The sequence below is a fragment of the Mobula hypostoma genome, chromosome 18 (genome assembly GCF_963921235.1).
Source record: "Mobula hypostoma chromosome 18, sMobHyp1.1, whole genome shotgun sequence".
NCBI lineage: Eukaryota > Metazoa > Chordata > Chondrichthyes > Myliobatiformes > Myliobatidae > Mobula > Mobula hypostoma.
Window position 1 is genome coordinate 28,862,166 of NC_086114.1, and position 22,727 is coordinate 28,884,892.

At 41.5% G+C, this 22,727-nt stretch overlaps 1 protein-coding gene across 2 annotated transcripts in view; it reads left to right on the forward strand.

The window, feature by feature from the left end:
* Window positions 1-22,727, forward strand: part of LOC134358428 (serine-rich coiled-coil domain-containing protein 2-like) — a 782,366-nt gene that overhangs the window by 690,173 nt on the left and 69,466 nt on the right. Inside the window, exon 11 of one of the 2 annotated variants that reach the window (XM_063070651.1) lies at window positions 22,493-22,577. The exons of the other annotated variant lie outside the window; for it this stretch is intronic. Coding sequence (XP_062926721.1) covers window positions 22,493-22,577 — 85 coding nt within the window. The remainder of the gene's footprint in view (window positions 1-22,492; window positions 22,578-22,727) is intronic. 2 annotated transcript variants of the gene reach the window in all.

Below are 22,727 nucleotides of genomic sequence, written 5' to 3' on the forward strand. Positions count from 1 at the left end.
CTCCAAGGGCTATTCAGTGACTTGGAAATTTTCTTGTATCCATCTCCTGACCTGTGCTTTTGAATAACCTTTTCATGGAGTTGCTTGGAGTGTTCTTTTGACTTCATGGTGTAGTTTTTGCCAGGATACTGACTCACCAGCAGTTGGACCTTCCAGATACAGGTATATTTTACAAGTATATTTGAAATACCTTGACTCTCCATTTATAGGTGTGGAGGAGATCTCTATTTAACTAATTATGTGACCTTTAAAACCAATTGGCTGCACCAGTGATGATTGGGTGAATATTTATACAGTCAATTATTGTGTGCTTTATATTTGTAATTAATTTAGATCACTTCGTAGAGATCTAGTTTCACTTTGTCACGAAAGAGTCTTTTTCTGTTGATCGATGTCAAAAAAGTTGTATTTTAACTTCATCAGTCCACAGGACTTGTTTCCAAAATGCATCAGGCTTGTTTAGATGTTCCTTTGAACCTTTTGAATAGAACTTCTTGGCCGCAATGAGCAAAGGTATGTTTGGAGAAAAAAGGGTGCAGAATTTCATGGAAAGAACACCTCTCCAACTGTTAAGCATGGGGGTGGATCGATCATGCTTTGGGCTCGTGTTGCAGCCAGTGGCACGGGGAACATTTACTGGTATAGGGAAGAATGAATTCAATTAAATACCAGCAAATTCTGAAGCAAACATCACACCTTCTGTTAAAAAGCTGAAGATGAAAAGAGGATGGCTTCTACAACAGGATAATGAACCTAAACACACCTCAAAATCCACAATGAACTACCTCAAGAGGCGCAAGCTGAAGGTTTTGCCATGGCCCTCACAGTCCCCCAACCTAAACATCATCGAAAATCTGTGGATAGACCTCAAAATTGCAGTGCGTGCAAGACGGCCCAAGAATCTCACAGAACTAAAAGCTTTTTGCAAGGAAGAATGGGTGAAAATCCCCCAAACAAGAATTGGAAGACTCTTAGCTGGCTACAAAAAGCATTTACAAGCTGTGATACTTGCCAAAGGGGGTGTTACTGAGTACTGTCATGCAGGGTGCCCAAACTTTTGCTTTGGGCCCTTTTCCTTTTTTGTTACATTGAAACTGTAAAAGATGGAAATAAAAAAGTTTTCTTTCTTAAAATATTTTTAAAAATGTGTCATCTTTAACTTTATGCCTTTTAGAAATCAGTTCATCTTTAACTCGCTTAGCCATTCACAGTAACAGAAATTTTGACCAGGGGTGCCCAAATGTTTGCATGCCACTGTTTGTATATGTGTGTGTGTGTGTGTGTATGTATGTATGTGTGTATATATATATATATGTGTGTGTGTGTGTGTGTGTGTGTGTGTGTGTATATATATGTATGTATGTATGTGTATATGTGTGTGTGTATATATATATATATATATATAACTCTTAAAGTACATTATTGAATATTAATTTGAGATTATGCCCCTGCCAATTGGATCATAAGACTATATTAAATGCATCTCTTTATTAATGATTATTTAACCATGTTATTTCATATTAAATAACATCTACGAGTAAGAGTAAGAAATGCACAGAAACTTGGAAGACCATTGACCTGTTAGGGAAATGTTCAAAATCTGAAGGACAGTGCTGGCTCAAATGAAGAGTGCACTACATTTAAAAACGCAAACACGAGGAAATTTCAAGCAACACACATCAAAGTTGCTGGTGAATGCAGCAGGCCAGGCAGCATCTCTAGGAAGAGGTACAGTCAACATTTCGGGCCGAGACCCTTCGTCAGGACTAACTGAAGGAAGAGCTAGTAAGAGATTTGAAAGTGGGAGGGGGAGGGGGAGATCCGAAGTGATAGGAGAAGACAGGAGGGGGAGGGATGGAGCCAAGAGCTGGACAGTTGATTGGCAAAAGGGATATGAGAGGATCATGGGACAGGAGGCCAAGGGAGAAAGAAAGGGGGAGGAGGGGAAAACCAGAGGATGGGCAAGGGGTATAGTGAGGGGGACAGAGGGAGAAAAAGGCGAGAGAGAAAAAGAATGTGTGTATATAAATAAATCACGGATGGGGTACGAGGGAGAGGTGGGGCATTAGCAGAAGTTTGAGAAGTCAATGTTCTGTCCGCCAGAGAAAGCAGGATCTTCCAGTGGCCACACATTTTAATTCCACGTCCCATTCCCATTCTGATATGTCTGTCCACGGCCTCCTCTACTGTAAAGATGAAGCCACACTCAGGTTAGAGGAACAACACCTTACATTCCGTCTGGGTAGCCTCCAACCTGATGGCATGAACATTGACTTCTCAAACTTCTGCTAATGCCCCACCTCCCCCTTGTACCCCATCCGTTATTTATTTATATACACACATTCTTTTTCTCTCTCTCCTTTTCCTCCCTCTGTTGTAATTAGCCTCTCCCTAATTTAGCACCAGGATGTAGCTAGAACAGAAGAGCTTATGTTATCAGGTGAGATTGGGTAGAACATAGAACAGTACAGTACATTATGGACCCTTGAGCTCATGATTTTGTGCCAACTGATATAAACCCACTCCACTATCAATCTAATCCTTCCCTCCACAGAGCCCGTAACCCTCCATTTTTCTTACATTCATGGGCCTTTATAAGAGTTTTGTAAATCTACTTATTATATTAGCCGATGTCCACCCCAGGCATTGTGGTTCAGGCATCCAACACTCTGCGTAAAAAAAAACTTGCGTCTGACATCTCCCTTAAACTTGTCTCCACTCAGCTTACGTGGATGTCCTCTAGTATTGTCCACTTTTGCCCTGGGGAAAAGGTGCTGACTGCCCACTCTGTATATGCCTCTCATAACCTTGTACAACTCCATCAAGTTGCCTTTCACTCTTGCCTCATGAAGTAGACTGGGACTTTTTGCCCTGGAATGCAGGTGGATTATGAGTGAACTTCTAGAGGTTTATAAAATCATGAGGGGAACAGATAAGGTGGATGATAACAGCCTTTTTCCCAGACTAGGAGAGTCTAAAACTAGAGGACAAAGTTTTAAGATGAGAGGACTAAGATTTGAAGATATATTGAGGGTCATTTTTCACAAAGATGGTGGTGCAATGAGCTGCCAGAGGAAATGGTAATAGTAAAGGCATGAACAATACAATGTTTAAGAAACACTTGGACAGGTGCAGCATATGAATAAAAAAGGTTCAAATGTTTATTAAGAGCAAAAGGATAGTAAGGGATAAAATTGGCCCTCTTGAAGATCAGAGTGGTCAGCTATGTATGGAACCAAAAGAAATGGGGGAGATCTTTAATGGGTTTTTTGCATCTGCATTTACTAAATAGAGATAAGGCAAACAAGTAGTGAGGTCATGGAACCTATACAGATTGAAGAGGAGGAGGTGCTTGCTATCTTGAGGCAAATCAGAGTAGATGAATCCCCAGGACCTGACAGGGTACTCCCTCGGACCTTGAAGGAGACTAGTGTTGAAACTGCAGGGGCCCTGGCAGATATATTTAAAATGCTGGGAATGTTGGGATCTACGGGTGAGGTGCTGGAAGATTGGAGGATAGCTCATGTTGTTCTGTTGTTTAAAAAAGGCTCTAAAAGTAATCCGGGAAATTATAGGCCGGTAAGTTTGACGTCGGTAGTAAGTAAATTATTGGAAGGAGTACTAAGAGATAGGATCTACAAGTATTTGGATAGACAGGGACTTATTAGGGAGAGTCGACATGGCTTTGTGCGTGGTAGGTCATGTTTAACAAATCTATTAGAGTTTTTCGAGGAGGTTACCAGGAAAGTGGATGAAGGGAAGGCAGTGGATGTTGTCTATATGGACTTCAGTAAGGCCTTTGACAAGGTCCCGCCTGGGAGGTTAGTTAGGAAGATTCAGTCGCTAGGTATACATGGAGAGGTAGTAAATTGGATTAGACATTGGCTCAATGTAAGAAACCAGAGAGTGGTAGTGGAGGATTGCTTCTCCGAGTGGAGGCCTGTGACCAGTGGTGTGCCACAGGGATCAGTGCTGGGTCCATTGTTATTTGTCATCTATATCAATGATCTGGATGATAATGTGGTAAGTTGGATCAGCAAATTTGCTGATGATACAAAGATTGGAGGTGTAGTGGACAGTGACGAAGATTTTCAAAGCTTACACAGGGATTTGGACCAGCTGGAAAAATGGGCTGAAAAATGGCAGACGGAGTTTAATACAGACAAGTGTGAGGTATTGCACTTTGGAAGGACAAACCAAGGTAGAACATACAAGGTAAATGGTAGGGCACTGAGGAGTGCAGTAGAACAGAGAGATCTGGGAATACAGATACAAAATTCCCTAAAAGTGGCGTCACAGGTAGATAGGATCGTAAAGAGAGCTTTTGGTATATTGGCCTTTATAAATCGAAGTATTGAGTATAAGAGTTGGAATGTTATGGTGAGGTTGTATAAGGCATTGGTGAGGGCAGATTTGGAATATTGCATGCAATTTTGGTCACCAAATTACAGGAAGAATATTAATAAGGTTGAAAGAGTGCAGAGAAGGTTTACGAGGATGTTGCCGGGACTTGAGAAAGTGAGTTACAGAGAAAGGTTGAATAGGTTAGGACTTTATTCCCTGGAGCGTAGAGGAATGAGGGGAGATTTGATAGAGGTATATAAAATTATGATGGGTATAGATAGAGTGAATGCAAGCAAGCTTTTTCCACTGATGCTAGGGGAGAGAAAAAAAGGACATAGGTTAAGGGTGAAGGGGGAAAAGTTTAAAGAGAACATTGGGGGGGCTTCTCCACACAGAGAGTGGTGGGAGTGTGGAATGAGCTGCCAGATGAAGTGGTAAATGTGGGCTCACTTTTAACATTTAAGAGAAACTTGGACAGGTACATGGATGAGAGGTGTAGGGAAGGATATGGTCCAGGTGCAGGTCAGTGGGACTAGGCAGAAAAATGGTTTGGCACAGTTGAGAAGGCCAAAAGGCCTGTTTCTGTGCTGTAAAGTTCTATATTTATATGGTTTATGGACCGAATACAGCCAATGGTGCTAGTTCAAGTAGGCAGCTTGGTTAGCATAAACAAGTTGGCCTCCTCAGGTCTGTCACCTGCTCCTTAGTCTTTTTCACATTAAGCTGCAGATAATTCTCCTCACAACTTTGTCACATGGTGTGAGCAGAATTATCTGCAGCATAATGTGAAAAAGACTAAGGAGCTGGTGGTAGACCTGAGGAGAGCTAAGGCACCGGTGACCCCTGTTTCCATCCAGGGGGTCAGCGTGGACATGGTGGAGGATTACAAATATCTGGGGATACGAATTGACAATAAACTGGACTGGTCAAGGAACACTGAGGCTGTCTACAAGAAGGGTCAGAGCCATCTCTATTTCCTGAGGAGATTGAGGTCCTTTAACATCTGTCGGACGATGCTGAGGATGTTCTACGAGACTGTGGTGACCAGTGCTATCATGTTTGCTGTTGTGTGCTGGGGCAGCAGGCTGAGGGTAGCAGACACCAACAGAATCAACAAACTCATTCGTAAGGCCAGTGATGTTGTGGGGATGGAACTGGACTCTCTGATGGTGGTGTCTGATAAGAGGATGCTGTCCAAGTTGCATGCCATCTTGGACAATGTCTCCCATCCACTATGTAATGTACTGGTTGAGCACAGCAGTACATTCAGCCAGAGACTCATTCCACCAAGATGCAACACAGAGCGCCATAGGAAGTCATTCTTGCCTGTGGCTATCAAACTTTACAACTCCTCCCTTGGAGGGTCAGACACCCTGAGCCAATAGGCTGGTCCTGGACTTATTTCCTGGCATAATTTACATATTACTATTTAATTATTTATGGTGCAACTGTAACGAAAACCAATTCCCCCCGGATCAATAAAGTATGACTATGACTGTGACTATGACTATGAAAGGCCTCTTTCTGTGCTGTCCATCTCAATGACTTTGGAATAATTTGAGAACAATTTTTGTTACCAACATATCTAATATTCTTATTAACTCATAGAAATCTTGGCCCATAATGACTCAAAGTTGAAAAGAAATACTTGGTTAGGTACTAAACACATCAAATCTCCATGATGTGTGCATGCTGAACGTATGCACAAACGCTGAAGAAGCACTCAACATCCTGGACAACCCATTCATGCATCTGGGCAAGCACAACCTGCCTATTTGTGGGAGCATCTGTGGGTCCCATATAGCTCTCTCTAGCCATCTCAGAACCTACAAAACTGTAGAGAAAGTCATCCTTAACCCAGAGAGAGTACCTAAGAAAGGATATAGTTTGTAAATAGTTTAATCTCATCTCTTTAAATAACACTCTTTGAATTTAGATTTTAAAAAAGTGTTTTATTAAGGCTTCTAAAATTAATTATGTTGCCTCAGACAACTGCAATCACTTTATTTTTTCTGGATAATGTGCACAGACCTACAAATTAATGCATTGATATTGCATTGTTACATTGCTTTGATGTAGGGAAGCCAAGATAGTGCTGAGGGGCTCTACATCCCAACAAATCTGTACCCTGGCATAGTTCAAAATGATTTGTCTTATTCCTGATCTTTACATTGCCTGGGGATTTTGTTTCATTTGATGTAAAGCTGCTTTGATAAGAAACATTTATTCATCAGACAGTTCATTGAAATAGAAGCAGGATGTGAAGTGGTGTGGCTGCATCATTCAGGGACAACGTTAACACTGTGGGGCAGAAAAGAATACATTATAGATGCAGTAAATTCACAAAGCATATGATTTGAGTTAGAATTTATTATCCTAATAAGGATATACCTTTAACCATCAAGTAGATGGAGGGAATTGAAGAAAAAAATGGATGCAAACCCACAATGCAAACGTCAGGCACACTTAATAACTGTGACTGCTTTTCAACTCCACCATCAAATTAACAAAAAAAGTTGTTATGAAAAAAAGAACTGAATGTTTCCAGCATTCCTTTCACTAATGTTTCCATCTAACTGATCATGAATAAGAACATCTAATAGTGGTAAGAATAGGAGAGAACCTTGCTGGTAATATCATGACTTATAAAGGATCAAGATTAAGCTTGGGAATTACACATGAAGGGCAAAAAACAAAGTATAAAATTCAAAATTAAAAATTCCACCACAACTGAGTACAGTAGACGAGCGATACATCAAACTGACATCCCTTTTAATTGGAAGAAGTCCAACACTGCTATCAGCTCATACCTCACAGAAACGGAAGTATGTCCCTCTACAGTCAAGAAAAGTCTTGTCAGAAGTGATCTTCATCGAAGAATTGCTGCAAAATCCATTCCTCTGAAATGGAAACAAAACCAAAGGACTCACCTCCACACTAAAACACAAGGACTGGAGTGCTGAACAATGGCAGGAAGCGTTCTGGACTGATGAGTCAAAATTTGAAATTGTTGGCTCAACCAGGAGGTAGTTTGTCCATAGAAAAGCTGGAGAGCGTTATCATGGATGAGTGTCTGCAGCCAACAGTGAAGCACAGTGGAGGTTCCCTGCTGGTTTAACACTGTATTTCTGTGAATGTTGGTTTTGTTGAATTAAAAGAATCCTCAATGCTGAGAAGTATAAACAGATCCTCAGCCATCACAGAATACCATCAGGGAGGTGTCTGAATGGTCCCAACTTCATTCTGCGGCAAGACAATGACCCCAAACACATGTCCAAGGTCATAAAGAAATATCTTAAGTGAAAAGAAGAACAAGGTATTCTGCAACAAATGGTATGGCATCCACAGAGCTCTGATCTCAACATCATCAAAGCTTTCTGGGATAACCTGCAGACCCAGAAGCAAGCAACGTAGCCAATGTCTGCAACAGAACTGTGGCAAGTTCTCCAAGATGTTTGGAACAACCTACCAGCCGCTATTCTTATAAAACTGCACCACAGTATACCTAAGAGAATTGATGCAGTTTTAAAAGCACCTAATATTGGTCACACCTAACATTGATTTGATTTAGTTTTTTTGCTGTTTACTGCTCTTTATAGTAATTTATTTAGAAACTTTTCATTTCATTATTTTTAAAAGCATCTTTGCTTTACAGAATTTTTTTACATGTGCTGAACACTTTAGCACAGTACCGTATATAATCAAATAAATTCCAAAAATGGGTATGATTGTAGTCTCCAGGACTGGTAGAATGGACTGAGAGATGAATTTTTTAAGCTTGAAGATAGGAAATGCTTCGAGATGTATTGAATTCAAGATATTTGGTGACTCTTCCCCAAATAGCAAGTGATGTAAGTCAATTGTGAAACTGCAGTTATTGCATGATGAAGTTTTATTACCTTTTACATTAAGTGCTATGGACATGCATGTGGAGTTAGATCTTTCAATTGCTATGATTTCATCAAACGGTGGAACAATTTTGAGAGGGTAAATAACCACTTTATTATGCACTTCAGAATCAGAATCAGGTTTATTATCACCGGCCATGAGATTTGTTAACTTAGCAGCAGCAGTTCAATGTAATACGTAACTTGAGGTCTGAATGGTCTCCAGTGTTAGGTAGCAGATACCAAGGCTAACAATTTATCTCAGAGAATCTATGTGAAAACAAAGAACTTTAAGAAAATAAAGAAGATTTTAAAATAATTGGCACAATTATAAAAGATTAGGTCATCCTTAATTAACCTGACACTATTTGAAATAACATGAAACATCTACATCTTAGACATCAAGTGTTATTTCTGGAGTTCTCTCAAAGAATCAGTAGACAGTGCATGTTACTGACTTTGATTTTCTATGTTTAAGTATTTGATTTTGATTGGACAGCGGTGCAGATGTAGTAGAAGCATTCCCACGCAGGTCCAGAGCGGAGCATGAAAAAGCAGTCAGTTTTTAGCGGGGTCTTTGATTGGACAGCGATGCAGACACAGTAGAGGTGTTCCTGCACAGGTCTGGAGCGGAGTATGAAAAAGCAGCCAGTTTTGAGCAAGAGTCTTTGATAGACCAGCAATGAAGATGCAGTAGAAGCATTCCCACATAGGTCTGGAGTAGAGCTTGAAAAGCAACCAGTTTTCAGCAGGATAATGGAGTTGATGCCTTTGTGGCAAAGTTTGCGGATGATATGAAGATAGGTGGGGCGTAGGGTAGTGCTGAGGAAGCAATGCTACTGCAGAGGACTTAGAAAAATTGGAAGAATGGGCAAAAAAGTGGCAGATGGAATACAGTATTGGGAAATGTATGATCATGTATTTTGGTAAAAGGAACAAAAGTGCAGACTATTATATAAATGGGGAGGAAGTTCAAACAGAAAAACCCCCCTCCCCCTTTTCTTTCTCCCTAGGCCTCCTTTTTGCCAATCAACTGTCCAGCTCTTGGCTCCATCCCTCCCCCTCCTGTCTTCTCCTATCATTTTGGATCTCCCCCCCCCCTCCCACTTTCAAATCTCTTACTAGCTCTTCTTTCAGTTAGTCCTGATGAAGGGTCTTGGCCTGAAACATCGATTGTACCTCTTCCTAGAGATGCTGCCTGGCCTGCTGTGTTCACCAGCAACTTTTATGTGTGTCACTAACTACCTTTATAGTTTGACAAATAAATTGTAGAATCTATGGTCATGGAATATTGAGAATCTGTATCTGTCTTCTTTTTGTCAAAACCTATAATGCTGTGGTAAACCTTTCAAATAATTTGAGATTGTAAATTATTCATCCTTGGTGTAACTCGGGGTTTATTATCACAATATACCAAATTTTGCTTTCATCATATTGATTACCTGGATTTGCTCTAATGTAACAAGTGTGTTACAACTTTACACCTTTAAATTTCACATCTCTCAAAATAAGTTTTTTTACATTTGCTTTAGTGCTGTATGTGTTAATCTTGTGAATGGCAATAGCATTTTTGTAACTGATGTTATCTTTCAGACTTGAGAAGGAGTCTTACTAAGATCTCTCAGTAATTGCAGGTTAACTTTTCAAAGTCTTGTTTATTTATACTTAAAAAAATAAAAATTACAAAGACTGATTGCAATATTTCGTACAAAGACTGTTTCTACTACCCTTTATGGAAATAAGTTTGAAAGATTCATGGCTCTCTAAGAGAGAAAAAAAATGTCACCTGTCTCTCTTACATGGACAATCCCCTTTGAGTCGCTCTCTTCTTCACATCCTACCTATGTAGATCCCTTAGAATCTCCTCCCTTTCACCTACACAAACTCCAGAGAGTACAAACCTAGTCTTTTCAACCTTCCCTCATAATGCAACCTGCCAATTCTATTACTAGACTAAAATATCTTCTCTACACTGCATTCAGTGCACGAAAATAAGTTAAGATACTGTAGTATTGCTTTGGTGTGATCTTATCCATAGCAACTGAAGCATAGGCTCGTTACTTTTGAATTCAATTTTCCCAGCTGCAGACAATGACTTTGCTAATTCCTAATTGTAATGCACACTAGTCTTTAGAAAATCGTGTTCTATACAGCCAGATTCCTTTGCATCGCAGAGATCTGCAATCTCTTGCTGTTTAGATAATAGACTTTTTTTACTTTTCCTGCCAAAATGAATAATTTCATATTCAAACAACACACATAAAAGTTGCTGGTGAACGCAGCAGGCCAGGCAGCATCTCTAGGAAGAGGTGCAGTCAGGACGAAGGGTCTCGGCCTGAAACGTCGACTGCACCTCTTCCTAGAGATGTAGGTTTGTGTGTTTATATACTTTATACTTTATTGTCGCCAAACAATTGATACTAGAACGTACAATCATCACAGCGATATTTGATTCTGCGCTTCCCACTCCCTGGATTACAAATCGATAGTAAATATTAAAAATTTAAATTATAAATCATAAATAGAAAATAGAAAAATGGAAAGTAAGGTAGTGCAAAAAATGCGAGAGACAGGTCCGGTTCAGGATCCATTCAGCAGTCTTATCACAGTTGGAAAGAAGCTGTTTCCAAATCTGGCCGTACGAGTCTTCAAGCTCCTGAGCCTTCCCCTGGTAAAAAAAAGTCTCAAAGTCCCGATAGACTCATCATCTCACGTAGACAGCAGAAGGGAGGAACTCTCCTGCCATGAACCTCCAAGCGCTGCCAACTTGCTGATGCAGCACCATTGGAAGCACCCGACCGCAGCGGACTCTTGAGTCCATCCAAAAACTTCGAGCCTCCAACCAGCCCCTCCGACACAGCCTCTCCGAGCACAATCCTCTGCCGAGTGCTTCGACCCCGTCCCGGCTGCCGAGCAACAAGCAAAGCCGAGGTCTTGGGGCCTTCTCCTCCGGAGATTCTGGACCACACAGTAGCAGCAGCAGCAAAGCAGGCATTTCAGAAGTTTCACCAGATGTTCCTCCGTGCTCTCACGTCCGTCTCCATCAAATTGGGATTGTGCACAGCACCCTACTTGACAAATAACAGACATCACCACCGGAGTGGCCACTGCGGGCTGCATCGCACCACCATCTTCTCCTCCCTCCACTATATATATATATATATATAAGCAGAGAAGGAATGCCAGGGGGTAGGGGTGGTGTGAGTGCAGACACACCAAGCCCTAAGACACCAGGGAAAGTATTTTAATTCCAAACAGTTGGTTTATTTATCATTACAGAAGGTCTCTCTGGTGCTTCCTGCTCCCGGCCCTCTCCCTTTCCTCTTTCCCAACTGTGATTCCTCTCTCCCTGCCCCCCTTCCTATTCTTATTCTAGAATAGAAAATCAGAATCAGGTTTATCATCACTCACATATGTCATGAAATTTGTTTTATTTTTGCAGCTGCAGTACAGTGCAATACTGAAAATTAATAAGGCTCTGTGCAAAGGTCTCAGGCACCCTAACTGTATATATGTGCCTAAGACTTTTGCATAGTACTGTAGGCATATCTGGATCATTTGAATCAAAATGTGATAGTCTGATTTAAAAACATGTTATTTGTGATCAAAGAATGGCTCTGGGAAGAAGAGAATGCAGCCAGTAAACCATGTCGCATAGAGCATTGTACCGATTTACCATGATATATGGATTCCAAATTTAGATCAAGCTACTTGATGAGGCACCAAGTCATATGTGACATCTCGAACCAGGCATCACTTTTCTATGCCTTTTATTGAAAAAATATTATCTTCATTACAATCAGATTAACATAAAGCCAGAAGGATAAATAGTCCTCTGTAAATTAGGATCACATTTACAAATTTTAATGATTATCATACACAATGGTACTAGCAATTAAAGAATTTTGAATTCAAGATTAAAGTTATTTATCATATGTACACTGAAATATACTGTGAAATGCATTGTTTGCATTAACAACCAACACACCTTAGGGTGTGCTAGAGACAGCCCATGAGTATTACAACATAATCCGGCACCAACCTAGCATTCCGACAAAGCCAGGCAAAACTACACTGAAGACAACATGCAACAAAATAACAACAGCAAAACAAGCCCCAATCTTCCCTCATGCATATACACACACACACACACACACGCAGCCCCTTAACCCCATGCGAGGCCATCTTCTTTGGCCTCCAGAGGACTCCTATTCAGACTTGGGTTCAAGCACTTTGGGCTTCAACTTCCCCAGTGGATTTACAGGGATTTGCAAACTTGGGGCTCTAGCCAACGGGTCTTGACTTCCAATTTGACCCTCGAGCTTCAACCTCAGGACCCAATGATCACCAAACAGTAGGCCTCGAAATCAGGACTTGCTAATGATGGGACCCTGAACACTCAGCCTCAACCACTGGTCTCACTGTTTCACAAACCCAGGGGGGTACCCAACTTCATTCCTCCTGCCTGCATGGAGCTCAGACTCCAGAAACTACTGACCTGGAGGGGAGTCGGGAGCACCATCTCAACTCTATGCCTGTATACTGCCCCAACTTTAGGCCAAACGTCTTGGTCCAGCTTGTAGATGTCCGCATCGCTGTCCTTAGAACAGAGACTTAGGCTCCAACCTGACCTCTAATTCCCCCACATCCCTGTCCCTGACCACTAACCTGACTCCTAACTCTCCTCTCTGTTCCCAAAGCCCATCCCTATGAATCTTAAAAAAAAACAACTAAATCTAAGCCATGACCTCAAAGGTGGTCACAGCCCAGCACACTCTTGGATGTATCTGGGTTCATTAATTAAGCATACCTTGTTATGTTACATATCAATTATAATGGTAGAATAAGCTCCCTCATTTTAACTATGGAATAAAAATTAAGAATTGGCTATTTAGCCCCTTGAGCCTATACCACCTTCTAACAGATGAAAATTATTCTGATGTCTTATTGTTCCTGTCTGAATTCCATTTCCCTTTGTTCTCTTGGTGTCTAAATTTAAATGGTTTCAGCCTAGATACACTCAACAAACAAGTATTCACTTTACACTCAGTTTACACTGCACTCTGTCGGAGCAGTGATGCCAGGATAATCAAGGACACGACCCACCCAGCCAACACACTTTTCATCCCTCTTCCCTCCAGGAGAAGGCTCAGGAGCTTGAAGACTCGTATGACCAGATTTGGGAACAGCTCCTTTCCAACTGTGATAAGACTGCTGAACGGATCCTGACCCGGATCTGGGCCGTACCCTCCAAATATCCAGACCTGCCTCTCGGGTTTTTTTGCACTACCTTACTTTCCCTCTTCTATTTTCTATTTATGATTTATAATTTAAATTTTTAATATTTACTATCGACTTGTACTCCAGGGAGCACGAAGCGCAGAATCAAATATCACTGTGATGATTGTACGTTCTAGTATCAATTGTTTGGCGACAATAAAGTATGAAGTATTCACACCCCTCTGGGCTATAGAATTTGAAAGTGATCTTGTTCCTAAAAGAGAAATAAGAGTAATGACGTGCAGTTGAAGAGTTGAAAGGTTCATATATGTGTAATTCAGACTATTCAGTTATTAATTTATTTTATTCCATCTCAATTTCAGATATTTAATGACAAACTTCCCTTATGAGTAATGTTTTAGCTCTGTTAAAGTCAATGTCATCAAGAGTGGAATGCAGACTTCAATAAAGTGCAATTCAATGATTGAAATTACTTTTGCCAGTCATCTGGAGTTTATAATAGTGAGTGTCCACTGTGTTGGTTTTATTTTGATAAGAATTTTCTGACCACTGAATAAATGACTGAGATTTTTGTATACCTGAATCAACCAACAATTAAAAAAAAAGAGATTTTTTAATAATAGATTTAGTTAATTGGGACACATGGGACCAGTACATTTTGGAATAGTTTGCTGAAGTTTCATGGAAATAGTTAAAAAGATATAAAGAAAGACTAACAAGTTCTGTATTTACTGTAAATGAAAGACAGAACAAATTAGAACTTGTAATAGCATTGGTAGTTCTCGCAACTTTATTTCAGCTTGGGGCATTGGAGTTCAGAGTTCAATTCCAGCTTCCACTGTAAAGAGTCTGAGTCTCCTCCTCATGGAATGCATGAGTTTTCTCTAGGTGCTCCAGTTTCCGTCCACGGTCCAAAGACATAAGGGTTAGCAGGTTAATTGAATTTTGTAAATTGGCCTGTGTAAATTTGAAATACCTTCAAATTCTTCATAGTGCCTAATTTGTTGAAATAGTGAAATTGTTTTATTTTCACTCCTAGCTATTTATGACACCTCAAAGTCTGAATGAGATCATTCAGGATAAGGTCTGCAACTTTAAGTTCTTCTGTGTTATAATTTTTGAGGATCTGTCCTGGGTCCAGCATGTAAGGGCCATTACAAAGAAAGCACAGCAGTGCCTCTGCTTTCTTAGAAGTTTGCAAAGGTTCAGCATGTCATCTAAAACTTTGACAAACTTTTATAGATGTGTGGTGGAGAGTATATTGACTGGTTGCATCACGGCCTGGTATGGAAATACTAATGCCCTTGTATGGAAAAGCCTGCTACAAGTAATGGATATGGCCCAGTGCATCATAGGTAAAGCCCTACATACCATTGAGCACTGTTGCAGGAATGCAGAGTCCGTCATCAATGACCCCCACATCCAGACCATGCTTTCTTCTCACTGCTGCCATCGGGAAGAAGGTACCTCAAGACCCACACTACCAGGTTCAGAAGACCCACACTACCAGGTTCAGGAACCATTATTACCCCAAACCATCACTCAAGTTCACTTGCCTATCACTGAAATATTCCCACTGAACTGGACTCACTTTTATATACTTTATACTTTATTGTCGCCAAACAATTGGTACTAGAACGTACAATCATCACAGCGATATTTGATTCTGCATTTCACACTCCCTGGATTACAAATATTAAATATTAAAAATTTAAATTATAAATCACAAATAGAAAATAAAAAATGGGAAGTAAGGTAGTGCAAAAAAAAAACTGAGAGGCAGGTCCAGATATTTGGAGGGTACGGCCCAGATCCGGGTCAGGGTCCGTTCAGCAGTCTTATCACAGTTGGAAAGAAGCTGTTCCCAAATCTGGCCGTACGAGTCTTCAAGCTCCTGAACCTTCTCCTGGAGGGAAGAAGGACGAAAAGTGTGTTGGCTGGGTGGGTCGTGTCCTTCATTACCCTAGCAGCACTGCTCCGACAGCGTGCGGTGTAAAGTGAGTCCACGAACGGAAGATTGGTTTGTGTGATGTGCTGCGCCATGTTCACGATCTTCTGCAGCTTCTTTCGGTCTTGACAGGGCAACTTCCATACCAGGTTGTGATGCACCCTAGAAGAATGCTTTCTATGGTGCATCTATAAAAATTAGTGAGAGTTTTAGGGGACAGGCCAAATTTCTTTAGCTTTCTCAGGAAGTAAAGGCGCTGGTGGGCCTTCTTGGCAGTGAACTCTGCTTGGTTGGACCAAGTCAGGTCATTTTTGATATTGACCCTGAGGAACTTAAAGCTTTTGACCTGTTCCGCTTGCGCCCCACCTATGTAAATTGGGTCGTGCAGTCCGCTACTCCTTCTGAAGTCAACAACCAATTCCTTCGTCTTGCTGACATTGAGGGATAGGTTATTTTCTTCGCACCATGCCACCAGGTTCTTAATTTCCTCTCTGTACTCAAACTCATCATTACCCGAGATACGGCCTACAATTGTTGTGTCATCAGCAAACTTATATATTGAGTTTGATGGAAACTTGGCTACACAATCATGGGTGTACAGTGAGTACAGCAGGGGGCTGAGTACACGGCCTTGTGGGGCACCGGTGCTCAAGGTGATTGTAGAGGAGAGCTTGTCCCCTATTTTTACAGCCTGGGTCCTGTCTGTGAAGAAGCTGAAGATCCAGCTGCAGATCTGAGTGCTAAGGCCCAAGTTCCGGAGCTTAGGAATCAGTTTATTTGGAATGATGGTATTAAAGGCAGAGCTATATTCAATGAAAAGGAGCCTTACGTATGTGTCTTAATTCTCCAGGTGTTCTAAGGAGGAATGTAGGGCCAGAGAGATGGCATCTGCCGTTGACCTGTTGCTCCGGTAGGCGAATTGCAAAGTGTCGAGGTTGACCGGTAGGCTGTGGTTGATGTGTGCCAAAACCAATCTCTCGAAGCACTTCATAGCAATTGATGTCAGAGCCACATGTCGATAGTCATTCAGGCATACCACCTTGCTCTTCTTCAGCACTGGGATTATTGTTGCCTTCTTAAAACACGAGGGGATCTTAGACTGAAGCAAGGAGCAGTTGAAGATGTCAGCAAACACTCCAGCTAGCTCGCTTGCACAGGACCAGAGAACCCATCCTGGGACGCCATCTGGGCCCCTCGCCTTTCTTGGATTTATCTTCAGGAAGGCCCTTCTAACGTCCTCCTCGGTGAGGATGAATCTCGATGCCACCAGGTCCGGTTCATCCGGAGGGAGCGGGATTCTCCTCTTCTGTTCGAATCTTGCGTAGAATACGTTAAGTTCGTCAGGAAGAGAAGCGCCTCAGTTATTGATATTCCCAGCCTTTTCTTTGCGCCCAGTGATCTCACTTAGACCCTGCCATAGTCTACTGGCATCCCTTTGGTTAGCCTGGGTTTCCATCTTGGCTCGATATTGCCTCTTGGCACCCTTAATGGCTTTCCGGAGTTCACGCCTGGATTCCGTGTAGCGACTGGTATCCTCGGACCTAAAAGCCGCAGCTCTAGCCTTTAAAAGGAACTTGACCTCATAATTCATCCAAGGTTTCCGGTTAGGGAATACCCGGATCGTCTTGTGAGACACACAGTCCTCCGTGCACTTCCAAATAAAGTCCGTGACAGCTGAGGCATACTCATCGAGGTTAGCTGCCGAGTCCTTGAATACTAACCAGTCCACCAATTCAAAGCAGTCACAGAGGACCTCATCCGTTTCCTCCGTCCAACGCAACACTACTTTTGACACCATGACCTCCCGCTTCAGTTTCTGTTTATAAGCTGGGAGGAGGAGTACGACCTGATGGTCCGATTTTCCAAAATGAGGTCGTGGGACAGAATGGTAGGCATCCTTGACTGCTGTGTAGCAGTGGTCAAGTATATTCGGGCCTCTAGTGGGGCAGGAGACATGTTGGTATAACTTTGGCAGCGCCTTTCTGAGGTTGGCCTGGTTAAAGTCCCTGGCTGTAAGAGCAAAGCCTCTGGAAACCTGGTCTCAAGTTCACTGATGTTGGCATACTGTATGTTCAGAGCACACTCCACGTCCGCCTGGGGGGGAGGGGAATGTAGACCGCTGTCAGTTTGACCGAGGTGAATTCCCGTGGCAGATAGTAGGGATAACACTTCACCGACAGGTGTTCCAGGTCAGGGCTGCAGGAGCTTGTCAGTGCCACTGTGTCCGAGCACCACCCAGTGTTGATCAGTAGGCAGACACCACCTCCCCTCGTCTTGCCCGAAGACACCGTGCGGTCCATCCGATGGATGGAAAATCCCTCCGGTCGGATGGCACAGTCGGGGGTGGCAGGGGAGAGCCAGGTCTCGGTGAAACAGAATACACAGCAGTTCTGCATCTCCCTGCAGTAGGTGAGTCTCCCTTTAAGATCGTCCACCTTGTTCTCTATGGCTTGCACATTATCTAGTAGGATGGTGGGCATAGGGACCCTGAAGCCCCTCAGCTTCAATCTGACCAGCAGCCCAGCTCTTTTCCCACACTTTCTCGGTAAGTAATGCATCTTTCCAGGTCTCTATTGATGCAGTGTGTTGTTATCAGCTCTTTGAGGTAGGTGGATGTGTCCCACGGGAATCGATCGGCAGGACGTCGTGCGCTCCGGTCGGGCCGAGTAACGGGGGAGGCTCCACTTCCACTTCCAGCTGCCGGGGACCCAGGCTGTCGATTGGGTTGGGCCCCGAAGCCAACACTTAATCCGAATGGCCGGGCTCCTTGCTGAAACAAGTCCTTAAGCCAAGTCACGGTTGCGAAGGCCTCCGCTCCAGTCGAGCCTCGGGCTCGATTTCCGAGGTCGGCGGCGGAGGCCTCACTTCCGGCAACTGTGGATGGCCACCAACGGGGCTTTATGGTGGTCACTCCGGGGAAGCGTCTGGGGCACCTTGAGGTCTCTGCCGTCACTTCTGTGTGGTTGTCTGTTCCGGAGAGGTGCTGGTCAGAATGGGCCATGTCTCCAAGCGCTCCAGCAGGGTAGCAGACCGCAGGTCCCCGGAAATGTGGTGTGCCTCGTTGGTCGGGTCCAGGTGTTAAGGAATCTTCATCTAATGATCTTAATATTTATTTATTATTATTACTATTATTTCTTTTTTCCCCTCTTTCTTTTTGTATTTGCACAGTTTGTTGTTATTTTTGCACATTAGTTTTTGTCCACCCCTTGTGTGTGGTATTCCATTGATTCTATTGTATTTCTTGGAATTTCTATAATTGCCCACAAGACAAGGAATTGCAGAGTTGTATGTGGTGATGTATATGTATTTTGATAATAAATTTACTTTGAACTTTGAATGCTTGAAACTGCAGACCTAGAATGTCTTACTGGTTTTTGAACACAAACATGCAACTGACGCTGTTTAAAAACTATTCACTCTAAGCATGGTGTGGTGTCTAACAGCCACACAAGTGCACATGACTGATGTTAGTTATAAACTGTTTAGCAGCAATCTCCTGTCCCATTTAATTGGCATAGTATCCCAAATAAACAAAGGGAATCTTGGCTATTTTCTCAGTTAGTTTCTGTACTTTAAGACTTGTTCTGTACTTTAAGTGACTGTCCCATTTAACGAGAATCCACGGTATATAGCCTTCCACATTCTCAGAAGTTTCCATGTATAATAAATTACCTTGCAGTTTTAGCCACTGTTAGATGAAGGAGTTTGGTAACTAATTTCGCACATTTCAAAAGAGAAAGAGCTCTTCAGTTAATTTACTTTTGGAATGGTGAATGTTACAAAATCACTGTGATTAAATGGCTCATTTATAGCTTTAGCATAAAATCTGTGGGATTCATTTTGCTTTCAGTCTATATGTTCTGCAACATTGCAGATGCTAAACTTTTGAAATAATCATTTTGTAAAACTGATACCAAATTTAGATTGATTTGCAGTAGCTTTTTCAACATTTCTCTATTACCTGTACTGATCTTCATTTGTCAGCCTATGAGCTACAGGGAAAAAGCAATATATGCTGTGCTAAGTTCTGTTATCTCCTGAATGAAAATCTGGTCAAGGTATTCAATGCATTTATTTATTTAGTTTTTATGTAAACCATAATTCATTGTTCTCCACCCATATATAGCCTCAAAAGTACTGAAATATGCCCTGGATATTTTCTAAATGAAAACCCAGTGAAATTTTCACTTATGATCAAAATCATTAAACTGTCAGCTCTCTTTTGAAGTAGCTTCATAGAATATGATGATGTAGAATGCTGCCTCGAGCACTGTGAGTACAAATCATGAGTTATCATTAGTGCAATACCTAATCTTTGAAAATGTCCACAGTAACCTCCTTTAACTAACAGCAAAAGGAATAGGCTATTTGGCCCTTAAGTGTGTACCACCATTTAACAGATTAAGACTCATGTTTTGTCTTATCTTTCCTTCTAAGTTCCACTTTCTTTAATTCTTTGGTGTCTGAACTTAATCAGTAAACAGAAATTTTCCTTAACACAAAAACATTTGTGCATTCATATTACATGATACAAGGTGAACTTCTGTGTTTATCAATTATTATATAGTTTATGAAATTGCATTTTCATTAAAATAATGTATAATATTGTGTTGCACACCAAATGGTAGAGGAACTCAGCAAGTCAGGCAGCACCTGTGGAGGAAATAAACAGTTGATGTTTCAGGTTGAGAACCTTCATCAGGACTTGAAATGAATAGGGTAAAAAACAGAATAAGAAGGTAGGGAGGAGAAGGAGGAAGGGGGAGAACTCACCAGAAGTTAGAATGAGCGGTGTTCATGCCATCATGTTGGAGGCCTCCCAAACGGAATGCGAGGTGTTGCTCTTCCAACCTGGGTTTGGCCTTATCATGGCAGTAGAAGAGGCCATTATAGGCATGTCAGAATGGGAATGGAAGCTGAATTGAAATGGATAATCATCAGGAGAGCCTTCCCTTGTGGTGGACAGAGAGAAGATGCTCAACAGAATGGTCCCCCAATCTGCATTGGGTCTCACTGATGTGGAGGAGGTCACACTGGGAGCACCGGATCTGGATACAATGAAGGGATGGCTACAAATCAAACAGGCTACTTCTTTTTGGATGGTCTTCATCTTCTTAGGTGTTGTTGATGATGCAGTCACACAGACTAATGGGAGGTATTTTATCATACTGGTGACTTGTGCTTTTTAAGTTGTGTAAAGTTTTTGATGTCAGCAACTGAGGCACTTGCTGCTACTCTAGCTACAGTATTGAAATGACTGTTCTAGTTCATTTTCTGGTCAATAATTGCTCTCAGGATGTTACTGATCATAGATTCATAAAGTCATTCTGCATAGAAACAAACCCTTTAGCCCACCACATCAATGTCAACCATCAAGTACCTGTCCTTGTAATACCATTTTCCAGGATTGTCCATAACTTCCTATACCATGACAGTTCAAGTACTCATTTAAATACTTAAATGTGAGAGTACCTGCCTGCATAGGTAGTGCCTTCCAGTTTGCAATTGATGAAAGAAAACTTGCTCAAATTCCCTTTAATCTTCTACCGATAACCTTAAATCTGTGTTACTTAGTTATAGCTATAGACTCATCTGCTTAAGGGAAAGTTTCTCATTATATATTTTATGGGCCAGCTGTTTGAATATCTGCCACACTCAGCAGGACTTGCTAGTTCTGTAGTTAGCTAACTAGCCCTGCTGCCCATCTTAAATAAAGGTAGCACATTTGTTGTTGTCCAATTATTTAGCTTCTTTTCTGTGGTCAGAAAGACTTCAAAACGTTTTGTCAAATCCCCTGTAATCTTCTCCCTTGTCTCCTATAGCAGCTTGCCATGCATCTCATCAAACTCTGAGGGATTATCCATTTTATGTCCTTTGTCCACAACTATCATTAATATTCAGAACTGTGCAGTTTTTGTTAGTGATGATGTGTAGGGTCTGTGGAACCATCTCAACACAGGCCTTTGCAGAGGCTGGTAGTGAATTTCTGGTTGTGCTTAAGTCTCATGTTCTGTTTCTACAGCCAGTTCAAGACGTAAAGCAGGAAGTATGTCTTTATACATGCTTCCTGCTTCCTGCATACTTGAAAGGCAGCTTAGTTATTTTGCTGGGAAAGTGATTGAGATCAGGGCATGTGATGATGTAGAACTTTGGTATTCTGGATATAAGTAAATGAGCTGAAGTTCTTTCATTGATTATGTCTTGGTATTTGTTTTCATTGGCCTAGTTTCACAAAAGTCGCATCACAAAATATTTGTTAGAATTTATTGTCCATGTACCATGAAAATGATAGAATCTTCTGAAATTCACTTAAGGGCAGCTGAACGTGAACATACAGAGTTGCTGTGAATGATACCTCACTGGGTAGTATACATCCGTTTTCCAAAACTCAATGAGTCACAGACTTCAGTTATTTAAAAACTGATATCTGTGCAATCCTTGTGTTTTTAATAACTGACCTAGCAATATTACTCTTAGCAAAACATTCTTTACTTCTGTATCGCTGTCCATGAGAACTCTTCAATGTGATTGACTTGTGAGATAACATCACTGTTGTTATTTGCCTGGGAACAGATGCTAGTAATCCATAACATCTGGCATCAGATAAGGGCAAGTCCATGCCACAGAGATCAAATTCAATAGCAAGTGCCTTCACTTCATTCAGGCTCCGAAATACAGACAATTGTTTTAAGATATGCCAAGTCCTTCTGGAATAATTTGCTCATGAAATGAATTCTAAGGAATATATTTTGCATAACTTTATTTTCGTGGGGAAGGGCATATTATTGCTGCTTCTACTTGATATAGAACATACTGATTGGATGATATCCAATAACATTAAAAGGATAATGTGATAACTGAATTTTTCCACAGTATATTTTGATATAAATTGTCAAGGTAGACCAGCTAGAAATATGCAAGATGCCTAACTAATTCTTGGGAGTCCCATTTCTACTTTCACTTTATGTCTGACTCTGTCCAATTGATTCAACTCTTCATGACATAATGTGTGTTTGTTTCTTTTTTTTTGTTTTCACCTTCTTCCCTCCCCCACTCCTTTTCTCCTACACAGGCTGGGCCTTCTGCTCCATCCTCCTCTCCCTTGCAGGCCACGTTCCATGGCAGCCCAGGTCCCGTTCAACAGCATCGTCGACAGAGTGAGTGTAACACTCTACACAGCACTGCCAGAGATACAGCATGAAATCTCTTGTAGTTTCACATAGTTAACAAAATTTTAAGATCTAGCACACTGATGTAGTTTTCTATTTTTTTTACTCTAGCTGTTGTGTGTTCTTACTTCTCAAAAT